Genomic DNA, 25,169 nt, shown 5'->3' on the forward strand with positions numbered 1-25,169 from the left:
GGTCTACTGTCCTTCCCCTTACAGCTTGAAGGATTTGGTCACAACCTCCCTTAAGGTTAGCGTAGACAGGTCCTTCTAGCTTCTTGGAAGCCTTGCATAAGAACTTGTTATGCAGATAAGTACAGATCCTTTGTGGACTATGCAAGAAAGGAATAAATTCAGTCCCCTTCAGTGTCTTTCCTTTTGGCTTTCCTTTTACATCTGAAGCAGTGTGGCTTGGTTTTTACTTCCATAAAGATATTTCTTCCTTTTACCCTCTAGTGAACACTGTCTATCTCTTTTCTAATGCATTTTTAAAGAGCTTTAGGAAAGATTTGATTATGTTCACCATCAGTATCCCTACCAGTTCCTGCTTGGAATCTTTCCCTAGTTCTCTCCATGCTAATGTCAAACCATTTTGAACTGTTGGAGACAAATCCAAATCATCTTTTTTTCATAGAAAATTGTATTCTTAGTAGCAGTGAATTTTACTTGCTGATAGGGAGAAGTGTATTTCATAGGTTGGGACTCAACCTTATTCTTTATAAAGATAAAATAATCCTTTTCACAGATCTCCTTTCTTCTGAAACCTATTCCCATACTCCATTTAGAAGAAGACATTTTGCCTACTTTTTCCCCCAACCCTCAACATTGCTCCAAAAGTCATTGCATTCCCTCAGTGTTCAAAGAATCCTTCCTTGCTTTCTGCTTCACAAAGTCAGATCATTCCAAAAGGACTGGCATTTGTTTTGGCCTTTTTGAGGTCCTTTCAAGGGATTGGCTCTTTCTCCTCGAAGTCTTCCCAGGTAGAAAGTTGCAGACATCAAACTGTGTTATGATCTAGCAAAGCAACAGTACCTTCTTCAGATCTTTGGTCATCCTAAGGCCACATCTGTCATGTCATAATTGCCCTACCAGGATTATGCAAGGTCTTACTTGGGCCCAGCATTCCACTTTTATCCTTCATTATAGACTTCCATTCTCAGAGAATTGAAGAGCAGTTCTTCTGTCACCTTGTGAGCACGAGACTCTCCTCCAGGTAACAAGCTATATATGTGAATCACAGAGACCATGATGAAGAACTGGTTATTCACACAACCCATTCTCTAATTCTGTTCAGCATTGAGTGACTTCAGCATTCCTCTCAGATTGTGAGGGATTCAGTGGGAGCCATGGCTGGTTATGTGTGTTACACACAGGTGAGGTTTCTGGCAGGAAATTCCATAAGCTATAGAACATGGCATATGTGCTCTGATGTAGTCATATAACCATGTTTGTGCATTCATAAATGACCACTTTGAGAACTAGAGTTACAGCTAAGTAGCCAGTTCTTATTATACACTTTCATTCTGCTGCATATGTTGATCCATGTTAAGATCCCTAACACTATTTACCCAGATAATTGTCTAAATTTCTATTCAGAGCAATTTTGTCTGCTGTTGATGATCCTATCAAAAATATTTTTGGATTTTTTTAAAAAATAAAGATTCCACATTTTTAATATTGCATCTCTTTTGGACTTACATCTCATGCAAACATATTTCATAATTATTAAAAACATCATGCCTAAGCACACCATTACCATGAATCTGTTCTTGCTTGAAAGCCCAAGCTTTAATGTAGAGATGGTATTCACTTGAGCAAAGAAAGGTAATTTGTTTAAGTAATTGTCAGGTATATAAAACAGATCTGTTTGTTATAATTTTCAAATTATAATTTCTAATGTTGTAAAAAATTAAGACACTATTTTCTATTTAAGTTTGGAGCTATAGTTCAAACTCTTTGAAATGCTTCCCATGAATTAAGGGGAAGAGTCTAAAATACTGATTACCCTTTGTCTTTCAGACACTGTACGAGAAACAACAGCTGCACAGCAAGCTCTGCTAATTGCTAAAAACATAGATTTGTTTCCAGTGAATCAGGAACGTTTTAGTGAGGGCAACATAGATGTATGGTGGATTGTTCATGATGGCGGCATGCTGATGTTGCTTCCTTTCCTGCTGAAACAGCATAAGGTACTAGCAGTTATTTTACTTGGGAAACTTTGCAAAGATAGAGATATATTGCTATTGATATATAAATAAAGGTAATTATCTGTCCTGGCTCCCAGGAAACACTCTGCGACAGGGAACTGTTCTCTAATGTTTTATTGCTAATACATAACATTATCATTCTTTCAGATTCATAAAGATGATCTGAAAACAAACAAAAAAAACACAAACCAACCAAACAAAAAAGACAAGTATGACATAGAGACAAGTAATCGAACTATAGGCTATAGATATAATTGAACAGAGGCAATCAGGAAAGACAAATCTCAGAATGAGCTGAGGTTGGTGAGTGATGCTGAGAGCAACAAAAAAAGTTTTCTTAGGATATGTTCAGAACAAGAAAGAGTAAGTACAGCTGTTTACTGAAGACAGCAAAATGCTAGCATGTATCAGCATAGATTTATCAAAAACGAGTCTTGCCAGGCTAACCTTATCTCAGTTTTTGACTGGGTAGCTTTCTTAATAGATTGTGGGAATGTTGCATACAAACAATGTGTCCTGACAAAAATTCAACAAAATAACCTGTGACATTCTAATTAGCAAGCTAATTAAGGGTAGGCCGGAGGCATGGCAACTAAATAAATATATACTGGCTTGAAAATTAAAAAGTGTGCTCATCAGTGGTTACTCATCAACCTGGAGTTAGGTATCAGTTGTGGTTCCGTAAGATGCAGTTCTGGCACTTCGGTTCTTCAACATTTTAAATTAATGATTTGAATGAAGATACGGCTTTCTTAACAGATTTACCAAGGACACAAAGTTGGGTGAGATAATGCCCTAAAATATGGAAACAAAGTGATATTTTAGATTAGATGACTCTTTGCTACCAGCTAGCATCTAATGGTTGTCCAGATTTTTGCAGTTTAAATCTCTAGCCCTTCTTGTGAGATGCCACATCTTGGCATTAGCACTATTAGCTTAGTTCACATAACAGTTCACATAATACATTAGGCTACAGGTATACAACATTCAGTTGTTGATGAACCTGTGCCTCCCGGCATCTCCCACTATTAGCCACAGTAGTTAGGAGCTTCTTAGAAATATGTTTCAACAACACCTGGAGGCCACACATCTTGCACTTATCCACCAACATTCTTTTAACAATAATTTGTTAAATAAATAAATAAGTTATTGTGGTCTGATTTACAACATGGATTGCTAAACCACAGCATCTGGGTTCATCTAAGCTGAGCTAAAAACAAACCATATTGTGGTGTGTTGAAAATAGCCATTATATGAGCAATGCTATGTGACTGCATAAACAAAAGAAGCTTCCAGTTAAAAACAATCTCCTAGCAGCAGCTGTAATTGCCAAAGTAATTACATTTTTTTTAATTCAGTGTACTTTTCTGATAATAGGTGTGGAGAAAATGTAGAATGCGCATCTTCACTGTAGCTCAGATGGATGACAATAGTATTCAAATGAAAAATGATCTTCAGATGTTTTTATACCATCTTCGAATTAATGCTGAGGTAGAAGTTGTTGAAATGGTAAGGTCTAGCAGTTATTGATTAATGCATTTATAAAGTGCTCACTTTCAATTGAAAAAGTGTGATTTCCTCAAATCTATGGAGGAATTTGGTCACCTTGCAATAAGTCCTTCTGGAGAGAGCAGGCAAAGTTCAACTTTTAAGTTTTAATTCCTGTATGGGAAGAGTCTTTTTTGAACCTCAGAGTATTCCTGAAAGAGTATTTAGGATGAATTGGTGCTCCTTTTCTCAATTTTTTTCTAAACTTGACTGAAACCTCATTTTCTCTGCATCAGCCTATAGGAAAAGTTTGTGAGAGACTATGTGCTCCAAGGGAACTTCTCTCATCTATTTCTCTCTCCTTCCCCTTTTCCACGTCAGCCAAAGCTGTAGTGCATTGAAGCACTGGTCAGCCAAGACCCACTGGAATAGAACAATAAATCCAACAAAACAAATACATAACAGCAGAATAGTCACAGTGTAAATAAAGAGTCCTGTTCAGTGTAACTTTGCACCTGTTCTTTCCAGCTGTCAATGGGCTTCCCACTCCGTCTCCTTAGCCACGCAACAGGCAGGAAAGGAATGCCTAATAAAGAATATTCCAGCACATCTAGAGTAGAGAAAGCAATGAGTGAGTGTCACCTACAGGGTAGGGAACAACCTTGCTCCCAAATCTAGAGGGGTGCAATATTCAGACAGGGTATGCGCAAAATACGCCATTTGGCCTCCCCAAGTAAGTAAGTAGATCTAAACTTTAAAAAAAAAATCTAAGCTGGGAAAATTCGACAGTTTACACGCAAACACTTTTTAAGATACAAAAATGTACGTTTATTTGTAAATTTTAATGCCAATTTTTACTCTTGTATGGGAGTTCCGAAGTAGCTTACAAAATAATTAAAGACTTACTGAAAGCATATACCATTTTATCCATTACGTTTTATGATATGAAAGCCTCTGTTCTTTGTTAATTTAAAGCAACATTTTTTCCTGAATGACCACTTTAAAAAAGGAATGATATCCTGTGCCAATAGCTCAGCTTATGTTTCCCAAACTGACTGCCAACTGTTACTATTGAGTGCAAGTACCAAGTAATAGCTACGTTGCTGTTCTTAGACCAAGGAGTCCCAAATTCCCATTTCTATTTATGAGCCTCCATAGGAAGATCCTAGGTTTCTCTTACTTTTCTTTGACTCAGCATGGTAAAACTCTTACAGCTTTTGGAAGTGTGTGTGCACATGCACCATCCTGAGCTTCTCAAGAAATGTTTGTATTAAAAAGGCTATTTTGTCGGATCAAGTCACAAATATTCTGAAGCTCTTCAAAATGGTATACAAACATTCATTTTATACATAAATCCTTCTTGAAAACGTTAACAGGTTTGAATAATGTAATCACTAAAATTCATGAAGAGGGTACATTTCTAATAAGGGCTTCATTGATTTTCATGATGTAATACAGGATGACCTATCCTGCATTTTAGTGCCTTTGGTGACTTCTTAGACTTTGGTTTTACTGAAAAAAATGTAATATTAAATATAAAATGGGAGCTGTTGTTCAATTTATAATGTTTGGCTTCAAAAGTTGAAAACAGCTTTTTGATGGACAACTTTTGATGGCCAGTATCCACATATAACAATTTCTGGGTGCCTAGGAGCTGCCGTGGGTAGTATAATAAGACAGAGTGGATGGAGTCATGATTATCTGGGGAGGGGGGAATCTTTGTTTTCTGAACTGCGTTAAGCATATTTCTGGGCTTATTCCTGTATATTTGCCATTCTAGAATTATAGGCATCTGTGTCACCAATTTAATAAAAGAATGCATTGGCAAGATGCTACGTTAAAAGTTTTTTCCTGTTCAAGGCAGTTCAAACTGTGGCCCTTCAGAAGTTTGTGAACTACAACTTCCAGCATCCCACAGCATTGATTGGAGGACCGCAGGTTCCCCATCTCTTTTAAAGTCCAAATAACCATTCTGCATCCAGGCGCATCCATTGCAAGACAGGATTTTGTTAAAATGACAAAATGTGCATCATGACATGCCCATGCAAGTGGTATCCCTTACATATTTGTGGTCATATCCCAAGTACAAAAGGGTCAGAGTTTGCATCACAATGCACATTTTGTCATCCTCCCCACAGGATGGCCATGTCCACCTTGACATCTTTTTTTACATTGTAAAAACATGCTTTTGGCAATGTTACATGCTTTAAAACTGTTCTGTGTAAATTTGAATCTGATTTGATGCATTTACAGGTGGTCCTCACTTAACGACCATTCGTTCAGCGACTGTTAAAATATATGGCAGCACTGAACGAGTGGTACTTACAACAGGTTCTCAAAGTTCTGGCCATCGCAGCATCCCTGCGGTCATGTGATCACCTTTTGCAAACTTCACTGCTGGCTTCCAGCAAGCACAAGTCAATGGGGAAGCCAGCAGGAGATCACAAATGGAAGTGCCGGAACTGCTGTCGCTAAGCTATTTGGTCACATGCCGTTGCGCTTTAGGACCATGTCGCTTAGCAATGGAAATTCTGGTCCCAATTGCTGTCATTAACTGAGAACTACCTGTACAAATTTTGCCAAGGGCTATACTATAAAATCAGAGGTTATACTTGAAGTTTTACAGTTTTTACAGAAAAACTTACTTATTTTTACAGTTTGAAAATGATATTTCAGCCTTTACATACGAGAAGACTCTTCTGATGGAGCAGAGATCTCAGATGCTAAAACAAATGCAGCTCTCAAAGAATGAAAGAGAAAGGGAGGTAATGAATTTTCTTTAGTTTGGCAGTAGCGTTTTAGTTAATGAGAACATTACTGCTGGATATTCCCGCAAACGGGGGTTAATCTTTTATGAATCATAAGTGTGACAACAAGTCTATCTCAGTTATTTCAGTGGAGAGGAGCAATTAATCATTCAACATGTAGTTTGGAATGAATGGAAAAGTATAAGCACAGCTTCTATCAGGATTTAATTTTATCTCCTTTTCAATATGTTCATTACTCTTTCAGTAGTACTAAATTGCTAATGTTTAGAATCTTAGAGTCTTTGATTGATAGCTGAAGTAGCATGCTGCTAAGAATATCTCAGGGTAGAACTTTATTGTTACATATTTGTTCTTTTCAGTCTTTTTAAAACAATTTAGTGTCATTATTTCAAATTAAAGTTAATATGCTGACATTTCTGTTTCATGTCTTAAAACTGTCTAGCATTCTTTGTTTCTCTTAAGACATTTTACAGATTTCAAAAACCTCTATACTCTTGTGGGGAAAACCACTATTTTAACCTAATTTGTTTTGCAAATTCTTGAACATTTTCAGAATATTGGACTCTAGTCTTTATATTCATGTCACATCAGTGCAGACTTTACATTCAGGTCAGCAGCTCTGATTGTTTGAGTTTTCTCCAGCAAGAGTGAGATTCTTGTCAGTTATCTCACTCATTCTCCATTGAAAGTTTTAAGAGCAGTCAACTTGCCAAAGCTGGCAGTGAAAAAAGACTGCCAGTTTTTAATGTGTTTTAAGACATGGGCAATTTTGCTTGGTTGCATTCTTTCTCCTCTTTCTCTTCAGAAATATTTAATTTTAAAGTTAAACCTGTAAAATTCTGTTTTTTATTCTATAGAACATTAATCTTATTGATCATACATAATGAGTTTCATTGTTGTGATGTCTTTATATCTCAAACAGATAGCATCACTAGTTTAAAATACCTTGAGAATATGTTTTTGTTTTTGGCCTTCCCTTTACGATATCATATTGATCTAACTAGTGAACTGGAGCCTAAAATGAGAATAAAGTACAAAAGAGCTTTAAAACCATAGCTCATCTCTCTTGGTGAAGCTCCAGTATATGATTACTAATTTTCTTATACCAAAACTGTTCTTAATTTAAGAACAGATTTTTTTTTTCTTTTCATTTTGGAAACCATTCAGTGTTTGGCCATGGCACTGACTGCCTGTAGAAATAATTGTACTGGATTTTATCCCTTTTTGAAAAACTAGGGTAAATATTGTGCCCATGAGTGAATGTGATAAAGATTGTGTTACAGAGCTGAAGGGTATCTATTGTTTAAATGTGCTGTGCTTTACTTCTTTTAATGAAATAATTGTATTTCATCAGCTAATGTAATATCCTTTTTCTATATGCTGGTTGTGCCTGGTGGCCTTCCTGTCTCAGATTCAGAGCATCACTGACGAATCTCGTGGCTCAATCAGAAGAAAGAGCCTCTCTAGCCCACAGTGTATTGGCCAAGAGGTAGACAGTCTGCCACCTAACGATATTCAAGAGGAAGAGGTAGAAGATATCCACCTAGTTGTTCCCTTCCCATTACAACACTTTTAGTGCCTCTCTAAACCATAACTGTACTAATGATTGCCACTGCCTGTTTTTTTAATTCTTACTAAATGATCACTATAATATTACGTGTACAGAGTGCCCCTCCCACCTATAAAAGCATGGATTTTTTGTGGAAAATGTGTACCATTCAATAGTGCTTTTCCGTAGTTAACTCTTGAATTAATACCATGGCAATCCTAATTTGATTATGAAGAACTAAACAAAACGGTTCTTTCTGAATAGCTACATCTGTTTTGATTTGTTCTGGTAAGTGCTCATTGACTCCATAAGTTTGTGGTGATGTAAAGGGGGAAATATCTGTTTGATGAATCCATTAGCTATTAACCCTTATAATATGAAGTATGCTTATTAATGAAGATTTTTTTAAAAAAAGAAATGTTGTATAGTACTACATAAAATGTACAGGATTGTATAAACCTTTTGGAATATATCCTGCATTGCCTTACCTGAACAATATCATATGTGAACAGTTCAGTTGAAAGGAAGGCTAAATAAGATGAAATAAGTGCCCTATTAGCAGAATATTGTGCATTTTTCTTGCTTAAGTCATCAAACATCAGAACGTTAACTACTAGTTGTTATGAATGTACATCAGGAATTACTTCAGATTACTCTGTTTTTATTTCAATTATTTCGATTTCTTCTCGGTGTAGAAATTTTCCTTCCATAGACAGGTACATACAAAAGGTCACAAACGTAGATGGAACTTGGTAGATAAACCATCTGCTTTAGTTGCCAGTGTAATTTTGAACTCTATTTAAACAGCTGGATTAAACATTTAAAACCAGAGCACATAGGAGGAAAAGCAGGAGTTTGCATAGGTGTTTTCTGATGGAGTTTTTAAACTTAATAAAAGAACTCCAAGCAGCTAACAGCAATTTTGCAGAGTAGAAGCGTGAACCAAAAAAGAACTTGCACATTAAGCTTAATTATGTTCAGAAATAAATTCAGTCTTCACACTGTAGTTAGATGAAGAAAATAGAGATAGCTTACTTTTTATTCAGCAGATCTGGATACAGATAGATTCATAGTAGAAAGCACTTAATCATCACTGGTTCTTTGTGGACACTTTATGTGTGGAATAGAAAGTTCATGCAGGCGAGATGTTAAAGGACGAGACCTGCATTATGCAGCCCTCCTGCCTGCATGTCTGCCCATGAGGTAATGGAGACTGTTAAAATCCCAAGCCAAAGAAGGAGGAGGAAGAGGAAATCAGGTGACCCACATGACATCCCACAAGCACAATAGAGATATGTCTTGCTAGAGAGACCCCTTTATGCTTATGAGACAATGCTGAGTTGACCCTTGATAATTCCAACATTTTCTACATTTCCCATTAGAATTCACATATATAACTATGTCTTCTTCACTTTTTAAAATTACAAGTTTTGAAATTAGAAATCTATCCATAGGTCACTTGATAAGTCTCATATGAAATCATATGAACTTAAATATACTTTATTGCATGCAAACGGACACTTCTCTTTTCATTCATTCATTCATTCATATCACTGCCCATCTCCCCCGAGGAGGGCCTCTGGGTGGTTTACAATAGAAATAAAATTTGAAATTCAATCCAACCTATAAATAATACATTACATATAAATATAAATAGGAGATAAAAATATGAAATGCAATAAAATCCAGATGGCAGTAAGGTTCTGCTTCAATCCATGAATATATAAGGGGCCATTCTAGGATATCAGCCATCCCCAAGAATAACTATTCCCTTCCCCGCCCCAGGCGCGATGGCAAGCCCAGGTCTTCAGTTTTTTACAGAAGTCCAGGAGAGGGGGGGCTTGTCTCATTTTAATCTTTCCTCAGCTTAATAACAGGCATTGGCTATACTTTTTATTTCTGAATTTTAAACTACTCATTCAGAAGAAATTTGCTATAGTACAGTCAATGAAAATGTGGCACTTCAAGTTCAGGCAAATCCTTAGTTCATGGCAACATGAAATGTTTCTGTAGCTCACCTTTAGTAGGTTCTCTGTGGGTATTTGTCTGAAAGAATAACAGTATCTTCAAATTAGGATTTAGTAGTTATCATCTCCTTTCCATTTTTTAAATGTATTGTGTTTCAAAAGCCATTGTTTATTTTATGTGAAATATTTTGAGGTCAATAGTACATCATGACAGTAACAGTCCTCTAAGACCTGAGCTCATTTACCATGCTTTTTCACCAAAATTTTAAATAATAATAACATTATTCAGTGTTATGACAATGAAATGACTGCTTACTGCATTTCCAACATAACTGCAAGGCACCTGATTGAAGGAGGCTGCCTTGCTGTAAAACAACAACATTTGTTTACTGTACTGATGCACATAACTGTTTTTATTCTTTCATTAATTCGTACTCTTGCCTGTTTACTCCTCTTCCAAGTTGCAGTCCTCCATATGCCAGATGGGCCCATATTGACTTCTGCCACTTATATGGCTTTGGTCAATTTAGGCTTTCATATTATGCTTGTTAGTAATGCTAACACTTGCAGCACTGCAGGGCACTCTTGCTATTTGGTGATACTTTAAATATTCCCTTAGGGGTAGCCTGTTCAGGATGGTGTGGCAGAGAGAATAGAAAAGAAAGGAATGCTATCTCTCTCCCTTCCTTCCTTCCTTCCTTCCTTCCTTCCTTCCTTCCTTCCTTCCTTCCTTCCTTCCTTCCTTCCTTCCTTCCTTCCTTCCTTCCTCTCCATTACCATGACCCACCTTTGTACCTCTTTCTGTTACTGCATGTCTGTCTGTCTCTGTTTCCCACACACTTTTGCTTGATTATACTATTTTATTATTTTTCTACTATTACCGTATAATGGAATCAAATAGATTATCAAAAAGGCTTTTAAAGATCTCAAAAATACTTTTTTGACCTTTGAAAGGCATACATTTGACATCCAAATTGTACTAAAAAGGGTTCACTTTTAATATAATATAGCCAGATTTTAAAATATGCATGATATTATGAAGCAAAGTAGTACCATCTAGAGGAAAAGCCAGTGATGAAGCGGGATTGACTGCGCTCCTTTGTTCACTCAAAAGATAGAATCGTAGAAACATAGAATAAGAAGTATAAAGTTTTTTCTGGTCCTAGTGGCTGTGGGAAATAATTATTAGCCATTTTCCTGTAGCTCCCCTTTATCTACATGAGCCTAAGTCGTCTTTCCTTCAGACTGAAAATCCCAAATTCCTTCAGCCTATAGAGGCTTGTTGATCTTCATGTCCAAGCTCAATTTAGCTCAATGCAGAATTGTGGCTGGCAGGCCAAACTTTTTAGCAGTAGGAAGAAGAAAAATAATACTCTTCTATTTTTGAGTCCATTTTTAAATCCATTTTTTTCTTAATAATGCTGTGTAGAATATAAATATGAAAGTAACTTTTATGAAGAAATGCCCTTGAAATAGAGTATAGATTAGTATCCCAAACCTACCACTTTAGCAATTTCATCTAATGGAAGAAATGTAAAAATACAATGATGAAAAAGGGGAAGGGAGAAATAAGGGAACTTTTTCTGTACACAACAAAGACCCTGGATATTAAATGCATTAAAAGAAAGCAAACTTTTGGAGAAAAAGAAATGCTAATAAAAAAACGCAGGATCCTAGATATGTGTAAATACTTATATGTAAGTATAAATAACTACAAAATGTAATTTAAATTTAGGAAAAATACTGATTTATAATTGGTTATTTAAGGTTTTTTTAATTAACAGTACAAAAAACAAAAAGCATACAAAGTTATAAAAAAGAAAAGATTAAAAAAATACAGACATACAGAATGTATTTTACAGACATATATTATATCAATAAATTGAGGCCATGATTTATTGCAATCATCCTTGGTTATCAATATTACTATTTAATTTAATATTAATACTGCAAACTGCTGAATAGGTGAAGCCATACATTTGTGTTTCCAGTGCTGAACAGTAAGTCTTTTGATTGTAAGTCTGTTTTCTTTATCTACAGGACAACTCCCATGTGATTGAAGTAGAATATAATTGGTTACTATTGACATTGATATCATTATAGTTGTTGTTTATACTACTGGTTTTTAGAAATTCAGGTCAGTTTGATAAGATCAGAATTTTGTGAAAGAGGCTATATGCTATTAATCCAATAATATTGGTTGTTTGTGTTAATATCTTGACAATTATAATGATAGCAACTTGTCTGTTCCAATTATTTATGTGGTAGGTTGCAATAGATGTTATTTCTGCAGGCAAACCTATGAACTCTTTGGAAAACATATATGAATATAAGTGCAAATTATTATTTTGTCCTCCCAAAGCTACTTTTGTGTAAGCTTTTCACCTATTTTCTCCAAAAATTGAAATTCATCAGATATGCATATATTTTGCTGGGCCAGCAATATTAATGGATCCTCTGCAACAACATCGAAGGATGAACTCCACATTATACTTAGAATAACCCAGATTTATCATTTATGATTATAAATTATTATATGTATAATTAGCTTTCAACTAGGGAGTCAAGATCTTGATTGGAATGGATCTTACTGCAAGTTAAAAATCCACTTTTAAGTCCCAGGTAGTACATGATATAAGAACTGGCATCTACCTGTTTTGAGTTTGCTGACATATCAACAATGCTGATCTTTGCTTGGCTTGCTTATGTTTGGTCAGGCTCAGTTAATCCACGACAGAAACACTGCATCCCATGGAACAGGAATGGTTAAATCACAGACAGCGAATGCTGCCCCAGAAAAAGTACAGATGACTTGGACAAAAGAGAAGCTTATATCTGAAAAGCATAAAAATAAAGAAGCATGTATGGCAAGCTACAAAGACATCTTCAGTATGAAACCGTAAGTAGATACAAGGGATAGAAGAAATTATTAAGAATAGATGAGCTCTAGGCTTGTGCATGATGCTCAATCACATATTTCAATGGAGAAAGTGTAAATTATTCTATTTTCCTTTTTACTCATGCATCCTTCTCTTTATCCTAACTTTTCCTTTATTCTTGGTTATATTCTTAATTCACACACATGGGTTATACACCTGCACAGACCCTCATTTGGAATCTTTTAGAACCTACTGAATTGTGTGGTTGGAGCCTCACCTTCCTCACGTACTGTGCAACTAACCTGTTCTTTTTTTTTTAACTATCAGCATGTTAGCAGTGTGTCCATATACTTCAGGCATTTGAACACAAGATTGCTTCCCTAATAAGAGTCCCAGCCCTCATTGTTCTCCAACTACTGCATCATATAATGGATGTGACTGCAGTTGTCTGTTTTGATCTTCAGATGTCTCCCTTACAGATGTACCTCTGTTCCTCTTCTCTGGGCATAGATACAAGACAGTTTCTCTCCTATGTGAAGAAGTCCTTCCCCAGGTGGTTAATTTCAGACAAATTTATCTTCCTCCCTAATGTATGTCCTGACCACCTCTGTGGATGGGTTGCACACCTCTGAGCTCTCTGCATCCAAGGGACTTGGTCCCATCGTGAAACATCCCAACCATCAACAAACTTGATACTCCTTACAGGCACTCAAAGCCCTCTAAGGCTTTCTCTATAGCCAGATTCTCCAGATTATATTGGAGATTTAAGAAACAGGATGGCACAAAGTCCACTCGTGGTTTGAATTTTACATTCCAGGCTTGACATTAGTGTGTCCATCACTCCATTCTGGCAATCCATAGGACAGAAAGTAACAATATTCTTACCAGCAGCTTGGCCATATCAGGATGGCCCCAAATGGAAATTGCATCCTTCAGCAATTATCCTTATCACATCTCATTGGGGCAACCCCAAGGTCAATCACTTTGCTCCACAAGACACAAGTCGTTGCCCAGAAACAGCACTGTCATCCTCTGAAATATTGGCATTTGTCTAGTACTTCAAACAGTAAGGGTAGGCTCTCTCTTTAATAAAGTTATTCCGTGTGTCCATTCTATCCTTTTTCCTTTTCTTTCAACAAGATGTATTTTCTTTTTTAACCCCTTATTAAAGTGTTTCATAAAGGCCTAGCACACCTTTGTCCTCTGCTATTTCTAGCCCGGAGCCTGTCTCCTCTTCTCTGTATGCCTTAGATCCCAAGCTTTCCTCCACCCACCCAAATTCACTTTCACTCATGGAAGATAGCTTTCTTTGGTAGCTGTGACATCAGCTTGTGGATCTAGTGAACTGAAGAGATCCTCCCTTTTGAAGAAGGAAAAGCGCAGCAGCTTTTCACCCAGGTATTTCCTTCCTTCCAAAAGCAGTCTTGATCTTTCACCTAAATCAAGACATTATATTGCCTAATATTTTTCTATCCTCTCAAACCACTGGAAAATTTGTGTCATTTTATTGAATGCCTTTTTTGCTCTGACTTTTTGCCTGGACTGTACAGCACTATTTTACCAAGACCAGTATTTATTTTTGGCTATCCAAGTCCCATCTAAGACATGATCTGTCCACACAGGATTTCTCCAAATGCATAATAGCATCCATCAGGCTTCGCTATGAGCTGACCAAACTCCTGATCTGCACTCAAACAATAACCTTCCTTCAGGTTGTTCCCTGACCAAATAGTGCTGGCTAGACATACGAGCCTAGCTCTCCATCTTCATGCAGCACTATAAACTGGATCTGTGCTCCACAGAAATGCAACTTTTGGAAGGGTTGTTCTCTCCTCAGTTACCTCATGCTAACTAGTTCCTCCTCCAGATAAGAAGGTTCCTATTTAACCATGTGCATGAATCAAAGATTTCACAATGAAGAACTGATTAATTACCTATAACTGCAGTTGTCTGAACAGTGAATTCACATAGTTCACCTTCCTATCTCGGTTGACCTCACTGTTCCTTGAGGTCTGGGGTGTAGGTCTTAGGAACTAGAAGGATTCGGTAAGAGGCTAAGTCATGTGGCCTATTCATATAATATAAGCTGCAGAAATTTCTGGACATAGCTCTGTGCAGGCTCATAATTTGTGTTGAAGAACTGCAGTTATAGATAACCAGTTCTTCTGAGACCACCAACAATTACTTTTTCCAATTCCTGAATTGTGCATTCTTTACTACATACAGACATGGACACTCATATACTTCCAGACATGCTTAATATAAAGTCTGTATATACACAAATCTTTCATGACTTTGCTTCCTTTTTGAAACATGGTGCACAGAGTATAAAGTAACAACTGTAACCCTAACCCTAACCTTAAGGTAGTGACCTAAAAAGCAGGAGACCAAGTTCTAGGCCTCCCTTATGCACGAAAGCTGCTAGGTGACTTTGGGCCAGTCACTCCCTCTCAGCTGTACCAACCTTCAGATGGTTGACTTACGACCAAAATTGGGACAGGAATTTCCATCACTAAGCAAAGTGGTTGTAAAGGCAACTGATCTTCGCTGACTTCTTGCTCTTGCTGCTGACGAGGTGTGCCCATCCTGTCCCTTGGTGAGGCAGCTGCTGGCCACGTGAGGCTGTCTTCCCCATCTCATGAGGAAAGTGTGTGACTTTGGGAAGAAAGCCTCATGCGGCCAGCAGCTGCCTCACAGAGGGCCAGGGTGGACATGCTTCGTCAGCAGTGGGAGCAGGAAGACAGCTATGAATCTATTGACTACATTGGCCCTGAAGAAGTAGTGAAGAAATGATGTGGGAGAAACTGTTCTCAAAAACGCCTACCTGTATTAAATGACCTCATTCAAGGGAAGTCACACACTGTCGCAATACTAACTTTCTTACTCCCAGTGTTAATAGAGAAGATTGAGACAGCAGATTGGTGCAGGGAAATTTTGAGATTGCTCATGGTTTACTACTCCATGGCCTACCCTCACAGGCCTGAAGGAGCTGCTCCTCAGTCTAAGTTTTATAGAGGGCTGCAAAATAAGATGGTGGTTTCTTGTAGTTTTTTTTTTTAAGGTACAGGAATGGCGTTGTTGGCTTTTCTGTCTTGGCTAATTTATTTATTAAGGAAGCTGCTGGTGCTTTTTCTAAGCAATTAGTTAAGGCTTCACAAAAGAAAAGACATGAATAGAATATGCCCTTATCCCCTCTCCCTGCCTCTTATCCCCTCTCCCTGCCTGCCTCAGAATGCAGTCCTCCAACTGTGGAGGAAAAGTGGAGCAGCATCACATCTCAACGTTTGTTACAGTATAAAAAAGAGGTGAACAGGATCCTGACTGTGGCTGTCCTGTCCTGTTCTGTCATTTCAGTTCTGTCATTTCCTAGAGCTCCAATAAAATATTACCACTGAATTGGAAATTCACAGCCAACCACTAAAGTTAATATCTCCCCCCCCCCACCTCAAAAATCACATAAGGCTGAAATTGGGAGAAAATAAGATTTTTCTCTGACTAAAAATCTACCTCATTCTAAACAAATCCATGTGGGGAATATGTTTTGCATATGGGTTCACTGACATCCCTGTTACCATTTTTTTGTTTTCGTCCTGTTAATGTTTTAAAAGTTTTCCTGTATTCTGTGCATTAGTTTTGATTATAATTCTCACAGCTATTGTTCTGGAAAGACAGAATATTGCAAGTTCTGTGCCTTTCTTTTCCAAAAAGTAATAAACCCTTCCTACGTGCTGTTCCCTTACAAATCTGAAAAACATTTCACAGTAAGTTCTGAGCAGAAGGTGTGCTTTTAAGCCGCACTATTTTTTGGAAAAGTCATTTGTCCACTGAAAGCAAACTCCTTGTATCCCTGAGTTCATAAGTTAAATACATTCAAGGATTACTGAGAACAGTTTTTCCCTTTGTCGTTTGAAGTATTTCCAGGTTTTTTGTTTTCCTGAATAATAGGGCCTTGAAGGTTTACAAAAGAGAGAATCAAATACAGGCATAGAAGAACAGACTAAGAGACACAAAGATCTTCACATGTGGATAGTGTTACCAGATATGTTGACAGAATTCTTTACCAAGGGAAATACTGTTAAATAAATATACAGGTTAACAACTGCCCTGTTTACCAACTGTTCAAAGTTGTGACAGTACTGAAAAAGTTTACAGGACCAACTTTACAATTGGTCCTTAAAATTTACAACCATTGCAACATCCCCATGGTCATGAGATTGCCATCTGGGCGCTTCACAACCAGCATGCATTTACGATCATTGCAGCATCCTGCGGTCACGTGATCGCCATTTGCAAGCTTACAGCCAGCTTCCAACAAGCGAAGTCAATGGAAAAGCCAGCGGTAACATCTCAAGTCATGGTCACATGACCTGGGAAAACAATTGTGAATGCTTTTGGAAAGACAGTATAGCTTCCTCTTAGAAAATCAGCAGCTCTTTCATTTGTGCCTTTGAAAATGCAGAACTATAAGTTACAATAAAAAACTTAATGACCACGAGTGATTTGCTTAGCAACCACAGTGGAACTGATGTAAGTCTGGCATGGTCATGATACCTCACTTAACAACTGTGTCACTTAGTGACAGTTTTGCCTGTCCCAATTGTGGTAGTTAAGTGAGGACTCCCCGTATACACATTTCAAAAATACAACCATAAAAGTAACATGAAACATTGTTTTCCTTAACTTTAATAAGTAACACATTATGGTAGCTCATGAAAGTAACATAGCCTTTTGGGATTTCAGCATAACCTAAAAAAAATTTCTTTAGTAAAAATAGGGGTCCATATCATTGCTATATTACTATTTGCATAGCAATACAAGGAACAAATATCTTTGTAACCACCAGATGGTGATATAAACTAAGTAATAATCACACAGAAAGATAGCACCAACCAGGTGAAACTGCCTGCCTAAATAAATAGAAAAAAATTCCTGTGTTTTGCTTTCAAATTGAAAAAGGACACTGTGTATGCCAACATAAAATAACAGCTAACTGGATAAAATATTTCCTCAGAAGTATGAATTACATACTTTGCTTATGAATAATAATAGAGTGATAGAAATAGACTTTCTTGAAGGTATAGAGAGGGTCTCATGTCCATAGCAACTTACAGCATTGCAACCTATCTATGCATATATTTGCATCTGCATATATAGCTTATTGACCTGGGAGAATAATTGTGTATGCCTTTGGAAAAACAGTGTAGCTTCCTCTTAGAAAATCAGCAGCTCTTTCATTTGTGCCTTTGAAAATGCAGAAATGTAAGTTACAATTAAAAAAGCAAGCAGTTTAATTTTGAAAATTCCTATATACCCGAATACTTCATTACCGTAATAAGACTTTAACCCAAAGACTGCTCTTTTGCCTTCCATTGATGCCACATGAAAAGAAATAGTTTGGTCAGGTAATACTTCCCTGAGGAAGAGGAGGAGGAGGAAAGCCACTATTCATATTGCCTTGCCCCTACATGCTTCTCTTCTCACAGAGTAAAGCATAGTAACTTCTCCTTTCTGAATACAATATTCATCTTTTCTCAGGCATCTGGGAGATGGAGTAGTGCCATTTCAGTTTTCAGGGGGAAAACCCCATTGTGGAAGAAATACTTATGATCTGATTTAGGTCAGATGGAAAGCAAGTTCCCAGCAAGGGTCAGAGAACCTTTCTTGAACATATAGAATTGGATCCAGATTTAATCATACTAGATTTAATCATGAAAAAATCTCATTGATTTCAAAGTGTCTGCTTTAAGTAAGACTGAGGTAACCCATAGTCAAATTCATATGGTATTTTAAGAGCATTTATGGTTATTTTCTATACCTAAAGTCCACTGAAAATCTAGGTACCCATTAGGAGCTGTCATGTAGCCTGAAACCTGGGAACTTCTCTCTAGATACAAAAAGAGTCCATGCCCTGAGGAGATGAATGTTCTGTTTTGCTGGGTCAGTCATAAATGGCTTCTTCACTAGCTTTCAGAAATAAAAAGTGCATGAAAAACCTTCAAGGCTAGCCATATCTAGTTTTAATGAGAGTGTTAAATTGAACAGGAGGTTCCTATAATAATTTGGTTTTTAAAATATAGAAAGCATATTATTTACAAATGATAGAAACCTGAAGTCTGTTTAATTTGCTATATTGAAAGTACATGCCACTCAGCATCAGTAATACATTGCATATTTGTTTCTTTTCCATGTAGAGAATGGGGAAATCTGTAAGTCAAATTTGCTACAATTTAGGATGTTTTTTCTGTTTGTCTGTGCTTTGTTGTTGAACTGTTAGTGCATGTATCCTTCCAGTTGGCTTTTTATTACATGCTTATTGTGTCCATATATTATGTTTTAGCATGCAAGTGAGATGGCGTAGCATTCTTCTGTTTTTGTTTTTTTTCTTCTTGTTTTAAAGCCATGTCTGTGCTTATTTTTGTCCTGCTTTACTGTTAATGATATTATCGTTCTCATAAAATGAAGGTCACTTTTTGCTTGTATAAATTATTCGATTTATATAGTTTTTTTAATTATATCAATAACCAGAGATGTATAATAGTGTTTAGATAAAATAATGTATTCATTCATAAATATATAACATTATTTGCAGATATTTCACCAATGACGTTGAGAGTATTTTGGAGAAAAAAAGAAATGTATTTTTGTTGTTGAGTAGTTTGCTGAGCCATAACATGGTTCATTTTATGGCCACTTAAATTGTGAGAATATACTGCATATCCCTAGACTCCCTCCCATGTTTTAAAAAACCAAGAACAGTAGCACATCATCTTATCAAAATAAGATAATCTGGCAAGATATGTCATTTATCCAGGCATAACATCTGACACTGGTGCAGATTTTTCTTTTTACTTCCTTTCTCCATTTTTCTTTTAAAATGCCACTAAAGACACTCTACTGCTTTTATTAGTTTTTTTTTTTTTTATGGAATGTCTCCTGCATTTTCCCTGAGTGAATCATCCTTCTTCTCTTTGAAAAATCTTTCCACAGAGCACTGAAGTTCTGTCACATGTATTAAAAAGCAATTAAGCCTTTATCCACATCCATCCTTATTGTATGGCACGTGACCATCTTGGTCCAACAAAGGTGTTCTGTGGGCAAGTTTTGCACCCATGGATCTGGGTAACTGACTGCATAATATCCAATTACATGTGTATATTGCTCACTTCCTGTGTGTGTATATTCAGCCAAATACATGGAAACCCACGATTTGTTCCATATAGCCTTATTGTTAAACTTATGCAAAGGTTCTGTTCTAACAGTCAGAAATCACGCTGAGACGAGGAGCAGGTCTCTAGTGTTTATTACTGCTACATAAAACAGAATCCTAACAAACTGAAGAAGCGTGGGAAAAAACCAGACAGATAAACCCCAAAAGTTAAAGCGGGTCTGATCTGTGTCTCTTTGAATGGCTGCTTAATTCCTCAGTACTACGCATGCGTTTTCCCCCCTGGATAGAGGCCCCTTCCAGCTTGTCATCAGTACTCATGACAGGTTCATTTTGTTAGACTTATCTTGACTTCATAAAAAAATGCTCAGTTCATTTCACGTTTCTCATTTCAAGTTGGAATGAAATGGAGTAGCCTTCATAATTAATAGTAAAGTGGCTAAAGCAGTGCTTGGATACAATCCAAAAAACGATAGAATGATCTCAATTCGAATTCAGGGCAAGCCATCTACCATCACAGTGATCCAAATATACGCCCCAACCACAGATGCTGAAGAAGCTGAAGTAGAGCAGTTCTATGAGGATCTGCAGCACCTACTGGACAACACGCCTAAAAGAGATGTTATTTTCATCACGGGAAACTGGAATGCTAAGGTGGGCAGTCAAATGACACCTGGAATTACAGGTAAGCATGGCCTGGGAGAACAAAACGAAGCAGGACGTAGGCTGATAGAATTTTGCCAAGACAACTCACTCTGCATAACAAACACTCCCTTCCAACAACCTAAGAGACGGCTTTATACATGGACTTCCCCAGATGGACAACACCAAAATCAGATTGACTACATCCTTTGCAGCCAAAGGTGGCGGACATCTATACAGTGGGTAAAAACAAGACCTGGAGCTGACTGTAGTTCAGATCACGAACTTCTTGCACAATTTAGGATCAGACTAAAGAGATTAGGGAAGACCCACAGATCAGCTAGATATGAGCTCACTAATATTCCTAAGGAATATGCAGTGGAGGTGAAGAATCGATTTAAGGGACTGGACTTAGTAGGTAGGGTCCCGGAAGAACTATGGACAGAAGTTTGCATCATTGCTCAAGAGGCGGCAACAAAATACATCCCAAAGAAAGAGAAAACCAAGAAGGCAAAATGGCTGTCTGCCGAGACACTAGAAGTAGCCCAAGAAAGAAGGAAAGCAAAAGGCAACAGTGATAGGGGGAGATATGGCCAATTAAATGCAAAATTCCAGAGGTTAGCCAGAAGAGATAAGGAATTATTTTTAAACAAGCAATGTGTGGAAGTGGAAGAAGACAATAGAATAGGAAGGACAAGAGACTCTTCCAGAAAATTAGAAACATTGGAGGTAAATTCCAGGCAAAAATGGTATGATCAAAAACAAAGATGGCAAGGACATAACAGAAGACAAAGAGATCAAGAAAAGGTGGCAAGAATATACAGAAGACCTGTATAGGAAGGATAACAATATCGGGGATAGCTCTGATGGTGTGGTCAGTGAGCTAGAGCCAGACATCCTGAAGAGTGAGGTTGAATGGGCCTTAAGAAGCATTGCTAATAACAAGGCAGCAGGAGACGACGGCATCCCAGCTGAACTGTTCAAAATCTTGCAAGATGATGCTGTCAAGGTAATGCATGCTATATGCCAGCAAATTTGGAAAACACAAGAATGGCCATCCGACTGGAAAAAATCAACTTATATCCCCATACCAAAAAAGGGAAACACTAAAGAATGTTCAGACTATCGAACAGTGGCACTCATTTCACATGCCAGTAAGGTAATGCTCAAGATCCTGCAAGGTAGACTTCAGCACTTCATGGAGCGAGAATTGCCAGATGTACAAGCTGGGTTTAGAAAAGGCAGAGGAACTCGGGACCAAATTGCCAATATCCGCTGGATAATGGAAAAAGCCAGGGAGTTTCAGAAAAACATCTATTTCTGTTTTATTGACTCTTCTAAAGCCTTTGACTGTGTGGACCATAACAAATTGTGGCAAGTTCTTAGTGGTATGGGGATACCAAGTCATCTTGTCTGCCTCCTGAAGAATCTGTATAACGACCAAGCAGCAACAGTAAGAACAGACCACGGAACAACGGACTGGTTTAAGATTGGGAAAGGAGTACAGCAGGGCTGTATACTCTCACCCTACCTATTCAACTTGCACGGAGAACACATCATGCAACATGCTGGGCTTGAGGAATCCAAGGCTGGAGTTAAAATCTCTGGAAGAAACATCAACAATCTCAGATATGCAGATGATACCACTTTGATGGCTGAAAGCAAAGAGGAACTGAGGACCCTTATGATGAAGGTGAAAGAAGCAAGTGCAAAATCTGGCTTGCAGCTAAACCTCAAAAAAACCAAGATTATGACAACCAGCTTGATTGATAACTGGCAAATAGAGGGAGAAAATGTAGAAGCAGTGAAAGATTTTGTATTTCTAGGTGCGAAGATTACTGCAGATGCTGATTGCAGTCAGGAAATCAGAAGACGCTTAATCCTTGGGAGAAGAGCAATGACAAATCTCGATAAAATAGTTAAGAGCAGAGACATCACACTGACAACAAAGGTCCGCATAGTTAAAGCAATGGTGTTCCCTGTAGTAACATATGGCTGCGAGAGCTGGACCATAAGGAAGGCTGAGAGAAGGAAGATCGATGCTTTTGAACTGTGGTGTTGGAGGAAAATTCTGAGAGTGCCTTGGACTGCAAGAAGATCAAACCAGTCCATCCTCCAGGAAATCAAGCCAGACTGCTCACTTGAGGGAATGATATTAAAGGCAAAACTGAAATACTTTGGCCACATAATGGGAAGACAGGACACCCTGGAGAAGATGCTGATGCTAGGGAGAGTGGAGGGCAAAAGGAAGAGGGGCCGACCAAGGGCAAGGTGGGTGGATGATATTCTAGAGGTGATGGACCCGTCCCTGGGGGAGCTGGGGTTGTTGACAACTGACAGGAAGCTCTGGCGTGGGCCGGTCCATGAAGTCACGAGTCGGAAGAGACTAAACGAATAAACAACAAACAAGGCTGCTCCACTCACAATTTGTGACTCTAGGTGGAGTACATAAAAAACAATGATACAATACACCACCAATAATAAAACACAGTCAACATATGCCCACCCTGAGCAATCTCATGGTACAGACAGAAGAAACAGGAGATAGAGGTCTTGCAATAACCTGACCATGTGCCGTGTAAAATGTTCTGAGGCCAAAATACTGAGTTCGGAAAAGCCATTCTGAGTATTCTAAAGCTGTTATCACATGACCAGGACAAAATGTCCCATGTTTGTTGCTCAAGACAAAATGAGATTGTTTTTAGGCGTCTTACATTACATATTTGCTTGTTTTCTAAGTCATGAGTGGCATATTTAAAAATGGTTTTAGTATCAGGATGATGACGATGATATTCTGCAAATAATGAATAATTATAATATTTGCAAGTAGTAATGAAAAAGAAAAAACCTGACTACTAGAGGAAACTGCAGGTTTGGCAGGGATGCGGTTCCTGCTTTCATAGGCTCGCTTGAAAGTGAATCCCTGGGCTCTGTGTTCCTATTGTGCTGCAAAAAGTGTACATCATTCAAAATGTTTTCAGTCCTTGTTCCTTTGGAACATTATACACTTGAGGCCTCCCAAATTTGTTCCACTGGAATGCAGCCAATTTAAAACATTCTGACAATGTGATGAGTGGAGCTGTTTTGAATTGAGCTCAGGGCAATTCCCCTCTCCCCCACCCCCTGCACTGTGTACACCCGTAAGACAAATAGGAAGCATGAGCTGTTCTATTACTTTCTTCTCAACTGAACAATTTACCTTCCTTAGTTACGCCAATAGAGGAAAACTGGAATGTTTCATAAATATGACGACTACTCTGGTTTTTTTGTAAAATAATTTTGGGATTCTTCCCCCACCCCCATCTCATCCCAGTTTAATTCCTGTATCAGTCTAGCCACTCGGTGCATCTGGTGAATTGAGCTGCACCTCACAAAAGCTTCTGCCTTGTAGCGACATTTGCTGGTCAGAAAAAGTGCTACCAGGCTGTTTCTGATTTCCTGCTATGCAAGTTAGATTTGTGTTTGGGGTGACCCTTTAGGTATAAAGGAGACTATGAGCATCATGCAATGTAGAAATGCGTATGGATCTGCCCTTTCTTCACCAGTGTTCTTGATTGGAGCTGTTGGCCAAGCAGGAATAGTCTTCTAACTTCCAGACCACATTGCTTCCCAGTTATATGAGGAGGAATCTTTTTAGGCCTTATGTTCATGTCCTGTATGTAAGAACTCTAAAGATAGGTTTTGTTTAGCTTTTTAAAAGCATGAAATGGCTACCATGCCTGGTTTTGGTTATAAGGAATTCCAGGTGCTTTCCGTGGAGGATATTACTGTGGCTTTAAAGTATCCTTAGCTGGGTGGCTGCTGATTTACTCCATCTGGCAGGACCAAACACTTTTTCTTCTGCAGCAACAAGATGGCAGCCACTAACCAATTTCTCATTTCTGCCCACTCCAATAAGCAAAATACTCAGGGTTTTTTTTCTTTGCTTTCCCTTTCCTTGATATATTTTCCAGTGCTAAAAGCCAGCATTCTCAGGCTTTGAGGGAGCCCTAAAGGGTGCCTGTCCCTCTGTTTACTCCAAGACCTTTTGAGCAGCAGAGGTTCCCTTATGTTTCCTTGGGGTGATTGGGTTATCTGAATCCTGTTGGGGAACCAAGGAACAGGTGGATCAGAGAACGTGCAACAGCACTACAGTGCACAGTAGATTCTTCTTCCTCTTGCAGTTGATGGAACTGCTGTCCACCAGAACTTCATGTGATTCTTGATGAGCTCTTTCCCTCTGATTCCAGTGGTCCTTTATCTCATGAGCATGTAATGGGGAGACAGCTCAGAGAATTGCTGCATTAATCTGCCCCCAGAAGTCCTTCCATCAGCGTTGTCTTCAAAAGTGCCTACAGTGAAAACGGTGGCATTCCTTAAATGAATTATCATTTTCTTCGTCAGGCTAGGAAATTACCTTTAAGAGAAGCAAGCACTGACATAAATTAGGGCTGGCAGGGCAGGGGGTGCCTTCTCAAGACCTAATATGTGTTCCCCAGGCACTGACTCCCTTTATACCTCTGTCATCACTATCAGAGGAAGAAGATGATTGTGAATTGGTCCCAATGGGTTCCCTGAAGCAGTACTCACATGGCATCCTGCACTGGGCAGGTGGTGGGTCCCTTTTAGCTCTATGATTTTAATTTCATTTATTTCTGCAATCTATATGCCACTCATTTTTTAGCACCTTTAATTATGGGCCATCAAGTCATTTTTAGCT

General features: G+C 38.1%; 1 protein-coding gene across 3 annotated transcripts in view; it reads left to right on the top strand.

Moving 5' to 3' along the window:
- Window positions 1-25,169, top strand: part of SLC12A7 (solute carrier family 12 member 7) — a 115,509-nt gene that overhangs the window by 86,073 nt on the left and 4,267 nt on the right. For 2 of the 3 annotated variants that reach the window (XM_063298728.1, XM_063298731.1), the window contains exons 19-23: window positions 1,825-1,994; window positions 3,390-3,521; window positions 6,158-6,265; window positions 7,680-7,796; window positions 12,502-12,683. In XM_063298728.1, the coding sequence (XP_063154798.1) occupies window positions 1,825-1,994; window positions 3,390-3,521; window positions 6,158-6,265; window positions 7,680-7,796; window positions 12,502-12,683 (709 nt within the window). The remainder of the gene's footprint in view (window positions 1-1,824; window positions 1,995-3,389; window positions 3,522-6,157; window positions 6,266-7,679; window positions 7,797-12,501; window positions 12,684-25,169) is intronic. The other variant, XM_063298730.1, reaches the window with a different exon arrangement.

The sequence above is a fragment of the Candoia aspera genome, chromosome 3, assembly GCF_035149785.1.
Source record: "Candoia aspera isolate rCanAsp1 chromosome 3, rCanAsp1.hap2, whole genome shotgun sequence".
In the NCBI taxonomy this organism is placed as follows: domain Eukaryota; kingdom Metazoa; phylum Chordata; class Lepidosauria; order Squamata; family Boidae; genus Candoia; species Candoia aspera.